The sequence below is a fragment of the Leishmania infantum genome, chromosome 32 (genome assembly GCF_000002875.2).
Source record: "Leishmania infantum JPCM5 genome chromosome 32".
In the NCBI taxonomy this organism is placed as follows: domain Eukaryota; phylum Euglenozoa; class Kinetoplastea; order Trypanosomatida; family Trypanosomatidae; genus Leishmania; species Leishmania infantum.
In genome coordinates, this window is record NC_009416.2 from 1,285,216 (window position 1) to 1,291,011 (window position 5,796).

At 53.7% G+C, this 5,796-nt stretch overlaps 1 protein-coding gene across 1 annotated transcript; it reads left to right on the forward strand.

The window, feature by feature from the left end:
• Positions 1 to 4,299: 4,299 nt before the first annotated feature.
• Positions 4,300 to 5,574, forward strand: LINJ_32_3430 (putative dynein light intermediate chain; the record flags this gene model as incomplete). Its single annotated transcript, XM_001467980.1, has 1 exon — positions 4,300 to 5,574. One exon carries the CDS (start codon positions 4,300 to 4,302, stop codon positions 5,572 to 5,574), a length of 1,275 nt encoding a protein of 424 aa, XP_001468017.1.
• Between the last annotated feature and the right edge of the window lie 222 nt (positions 5,575 to 5,796).

Consider the following 5,796-nt stretch of genomic DNA (forward strand, 5'->3'; position numbering starts at 1 on the left):
CTTCCGTGAGGGTAGGGGGGTATTGGTGCGTCTGCTTTGCTTCGCTGCCCCATCCCACCGCCCCCCCTCCGTCTTTGCCGCTGTGGAGCGTGTGTGCGTGTCTCCTGTGCCTGCATCTGGAAGGTGCGTGCGTGTGTCTGCGAGGCAGCGAAACGAGCGATGCGATCGCATGCATGTGTGCCTTTTCTGTTTACCTGTTTTTTTTTTTATATTGATTTGCTGTTATTGCCGTGCCCCTCTTCCACTCTTTCTTCTGTATTCCTTGCTCCCCTTTCTCGATTGGGGGAGGGGGCGGGCATTTTATTTTTATCTGTCATCTGTACATCTCGGCGGTGCTGTGATCCCCTCCCTTCCTCACCCTCACACGCACACGCACATGAACACACGCATCCCCATCCTCTCTCATTTCTTCCTGCCATTGTCGACGAAGTTGTGCTACCCTCTACAGCAGAGAAGAAAAAAACGATTCCTATCTGGTTTTACATCTCTTCGACTGAGGCGACTCTGCTTCGCCCTCTTCTTCCCGTAAGAGCCTCTGTGTCTCCCGGTCTCTGTCTGTCGCTGTCTAATCAGCTCTCTGTCGACGGCTTGTCTTCTTGTCCGAGTCGTTGGGCGTGTGCTTGCGTGCGTGTGTGCGCTTCTTTCCTCGCCTCAGGCAGAGATGGAAGCGATGCCCCTCATGCTCCACTTGTTGTTTCGCCTAAGTTTGCTTTTTCTTGCCAAGTCTCTTCGCTTTTCCTTTGTTCCCTTCTCTTGTGCGGTCACTGTGTGCGCGAGGGGATCGCTGAAGAGGGAGGGGGGGAATAAGCAAAGTTTGTGGAGGCGACGGAAGAAGAGCGGTTCAAGGGGAGTAGGCGAAGAGGCGGTGAGGAATGTCGCTAAACTGAACCTCTCCTGTGAGCGCCACCGCGGAGCTGCCCCTTTCCATCTTTGCTCGGACACCCACACATGAACGGACGCACATGAATGACCTCTATTTTTTTTTTTTCTGTAGCCGAATCGAGTACAAACACAAGCACGCCTGTCCGTCGAGCGAGAGGGCGAAGAGGGGAACAGGAGTCTGCAACGCTTTTTTTTTGGACTGCAGTTTTCTTCGGCCCCCTCTCTGCATCTCCCTTTTTTTTTGTGCGCTAAGGGGCTTGCTGGACTCATCAGGATCATCAAGCTATTCTGTGCGCTTTTTTGCCGCGGGATGTGTGCGTGTCGCTCTCTCTGTCCCTTCCACCCGTCTTCCTCCCTCACTCCGTCTGTTGCTGCGCTGCCAGGCTCCATTAATGCATTCCTTGCCTGCCTCTCTTTCTATGTTATCTGTTTCTCTTACCTGTTGTAACTGTTCTCGCTTTTAAGTGTGCATGTTTTCTTCTTTGTGATGACCTGTGCGTGCGTGTGTGTGTGTGGAAGAGGACCGTCATGAAACCAAAGCCAAAGGCCCACCCCTTCAAAAGAAGAATGAAAAAACCAAGGCAGTTGGCTCGATTCTTCACCACCACAGTGTCTCTCTTTTTTCCTCAGAATGAGGAGAGTAGAGTAAGCTGCATACAGGTCCCCCTTCCCTCCACACCATCACACACACACACACACACACACACACACACACAACTGAAGAGTCTTCAAGTAGAGAGCGAGTGAGCGTAAGGAGTCTCAGCGGCAGATTTGCCTCTCTCCGACATCCGTTTGGCAGTCTAGCACACCCGTGTAGATTCTTTCTCCCTCCCTTTCGACTTGACATGCCCATGTCCGTGTCCGTGTTCGTGTGTGTGTGTGAGCCTGTGCGCCCTTTCATCTTCGCTGCTGTTGAGCCACTTGACTGTCTTCTGCCCTTCTCCCTGTTCACCTATGCATGGTATGTACGTTCGAGTGCGTCGCTCGCCGTTGGCAACTGCACATGCTGCGTGATACGTTCTGTGTAGGCATGTCTTCGGCGTTTTGTCACTTGTTCACCTTTTTCTTTTTTTTTTCGTTGTTTCCTTTTTACGCCATCTCTTTTCTCTCTGTTTCTCGCTCACTCCGGTGTGCTGCTGACGATGCTCACAGAACTTGTTTCCGTGCATCACCTTCAGCGCCCTTTTCTCTCTCCCTCTCTTCATTCCTATATATTTCTATATTTACCTGCATATACATATACATACATATATATATATATGCATATATATATATATATGTGCGTTTCTATATATGCAATACATATATATATATATTGTATATGGATATATCTATGCCGTTGTCGGCTGACTTCGCTTTGTTTCTGTTATTAGTTATATATATTCCTCTCTTTCATATCTCCGCTTGCTTCCGACTTTCTTTTTCTTTTGCTGGTGTTTTCCCTTTTTTTTTTCGCTGCCTCTCTCAATGCCTTTGCGTGTGTCCCTCTTTCTGTCGAGTGCACATGCCTCTGTGTATGCGTGTATGTCTGCGAGTGGGTGCGTGTGGTCGCCTCTCGTCCTTTTCGGATGACACACTCTCTCTTTTCTATTTATATCTTTCGTTTCACCACTTTGAGAATGAAGAAGGCGAATGCGTGAATGCAGAAAAAGAGGCGCACATCAGCAAACAGGTGAGCGCGCGCCCACGAAGGCTCCCGCACACATGTGCGGCACTCGCTCAAGTCGATACTTTCCGAGTCTCTTTTCTAGCGCCGCATCCTTCTCTCTCGGATGGTGCAGGTCAGCGAGTGCGAGGCGAGGTGCACGTACGTATTGCCTCTATCTTGCCCTTTGCTTGCTTTACGCTTGTGGGCTCTACTCAAACAGAACCTTTCCCATGCTTTTTTTTTTGCTAGTTGATGTGCTCGCGTACATCCTTCGTCTCCTCTCTCTCTCTCTCTCGATCTGCGCGCGTGTCTACACTCCTGTGTGCGCGTGTACCGACTTGTTGTTGTCTGTTTTGACTATCTTGTGTTTCTGTTTTCCTTCCCTCTGACCCACTTCACGCGTTGGCTCTTTTCGCTTCCCTTGTTTGCTTGCTTGTTTCCTCTTCCTATCTCACGCTTTTTTTTTCAGTGGCTCCTCCCCTCCTTCTTGATACGGTTTACACGTTTTCAACTGCACACGCCTATTCCTTTGTGATTTTGTTGTGCGTTCCTTCTTTCGTTTTTTTTGTCTGTGACCTGTTCGCTTGTTCTTCTCCCCGTGCCCTCTCCCCGTGCCCTCTCCCCGTGCCCTCTCCCCTTGCCTCGCTTCGCGTCTCTCTTTGTCATCTCTCTGTGTTCCTCTCACTCAGTCTCTCTCGTTGATGGCGCGCTCGCGAGGATGTCTTTTTCTGTGGAGGGCTTTCACTGAACTGGTGCGGCACGGCTTCCCTCTTTCTCGTTTCTTGTTTTATGGTCTAGGTCTTAAGTTGCCCGTCTTAGTGCCGTTAGTGCCATCTTGCTTCAGCGGGTCTATGAAAGTGTCGAGAGGGAAGAAAAACTACAAAAAGAAAAAAGAAAATGCTCGCGACACGCTCGGGACATACGCCTCCACTGATCGAAATTATTTGATGAAGAGGGGGGTTTAGGTTTTGCGCCACGGCGACGCGAGAGAATCAAGTACTCTGGACCACCCGCAGCCGCGCGGCGCAGTTTCGTGCATCGCGTCCTCGCAACAACAACAAAAAAAGGAGTGGAATTCAAGATCGAAGAAGAGGGCTGTGCGCTGCGATCGCTGCTGGGCAGTCCCTCTGCTGGCTCTGCAGTTCTTCCGTCCCTATCCACCCCCATACCCCTTTCTCTCCATCGAGGAATCCGCGGAGGCAAAACCACCTCCCAAAACGTTAAGGCTCGGTGCGCGCGTAATGGCAACGCATCAGTGCAGCCGAGTCCCCCGCATGAATAGGCTGCGCTCCTCTTTGATTATCGTGGCCAGGTGCTCTAACGCGCTGATGTCGCATCCATCTCTCTGCCTTTCTCCCACTCTCCCCTGTGCTGTCCATCGTCACATACGTACAACGACACATCTGCATTGCTTGCTTTTTTTTTCGTTTTCAAACGCAGCTGCGATCTCGGACAGCTTCTTCCCTTCCTCGTCTCGTCTCCATTCCTGTGCACATTGTACTACTTCTTTCTCGGCTCACTCACCGGCCCGGCGACTACGAAAAGAGGAATAGAGGAGGCACACACACACACACACACACACACACACACACACACACACACACGTGCGCGCATCAACAGTGGCGTGGCGGCATTTTTCCCGCTTGTTCTCCCTCAGTCACATACGCCCTCCCTCTATTCTTCCTTTGTACCTGGCGTTTACTGTGTTTTATGTTGTGAAGTCGGCGCGACAGCTCTCACCACAGCAGGAGTTGAGAACCGAAGGAGGGATGCCCGGCTCACCTGTGGATAGAAAGCCTGAGGCCTCGAGAAACGGTGGGCAGAAGGGTGCCGCTGAGCATCTGCAGCCGCCGCGCAGGCCTTCAAAGACGCCGTCTGAAGAAGGCGCCGAGTCGCCCCTGCGGCAGTCGCAGGAGCTCTCCGAGACCCCGACCACTGCCGCCACCGGCACCAGTGCGAGCATTGTCATCGATCCCACAAAGGATCTCTGGCAGAACATCACGCGAAATATCAAGGACGCTAACGTCGAGCAGACGGAGACGAGCCTGGTCATGGTCGGAGCCTCTGGCAGCGGCAAGACGACTCTTCTCCACCGCATCTATACCTCTTTTCAGAGCAGCTCGAGTGGATCTGGCCCTAAGAGGGTAAAGGCGACGACGGCGCTGGACTACAGCTTCGCCCGCCGATCGGAGCGCAACGTGGCGCCCGTGGCACATTTCTGGGAGATCGCGCAAGGGACGCAGTTCTCGCAGCTGCTGGACATTGTGTTGACGCCGGAGAACGTGCACGCCGTGGCGGCGGCGGTGGTGGTGGACGCGAGTGAAGAAGGGCTGCCGGTGTCATGGGAGACAGCCACGTACTGGTTGCGCCGACTCGACCAGCGCGTCAGCGATATTTCGCAGCGCATGAAGGCGAAGGGGTCGACCACGCCAGCGAAAATCCTGACCCGTGCGCAGAAGGCTATCGGGCTCGACCATCCAGATCTGAAGCGCATGCGACTCAGCGGGATTCCGACGGTGCTTGTCGTCAACAAGATCGACGCGTTCCGTGGCGACATGCAGCAATTGAAACTCTTGTGCCGTAGCATGCGCTACCTCGCCCACCTGTACGGCGCCCACGTCGTCTTCACCAGCGAGCAGGAGAGCGTGCGATGGCGCGCGCTGATGAACTTCACTCTCTTTCAAGCCCCGTTCGACCCCAAGTACTTGCAGACAGATCCGGAGCGGAGTGCCGTGTTGCTGACGGTCGACCGCGACAGTTTCTTGGACATTGGCGACCCCGATGTGAGTCGGCTCGGCGGCAGCGTCAGTACCGGCGACGCGGAACTGGATCGCTGGAAGGCGCCCTTTGACGAGGCGTTTCCGCCAAAGAAGCTGAACGAGGACAAGGTAATGGACGATCCTTTCATCCGCCGCCTGTACGACACAGCGGAGGGCGGCTTCGGCGATCCGGTGATCGACGCCTTGCGCAAGCAGAAGGATGAGGAGCTGGAGCAGTACCGCAAGAAGAGCAGCAACGCCGCCAACGCCAGCAAGGCCAAGTGAGGCGCTGCTGGGAAAGGTTAAAAAGGACAGAGGGGCGTGTGCGGCGCTTGTCGGCGGTACCGCTGCTAAGTTTCTCTTCTCCCCCCTCCCCAAAACGAAGAGCAGACAAAGGCGCGGCTGTGTGGAGTTGGTGGCACTGCTGATGCATCAGCTGCCGCGCAGCACGCTGCAGACTGTTTTTTGGGTATGCGTCTGCGGGCCGTTGGTTTTTGTATGCCATGC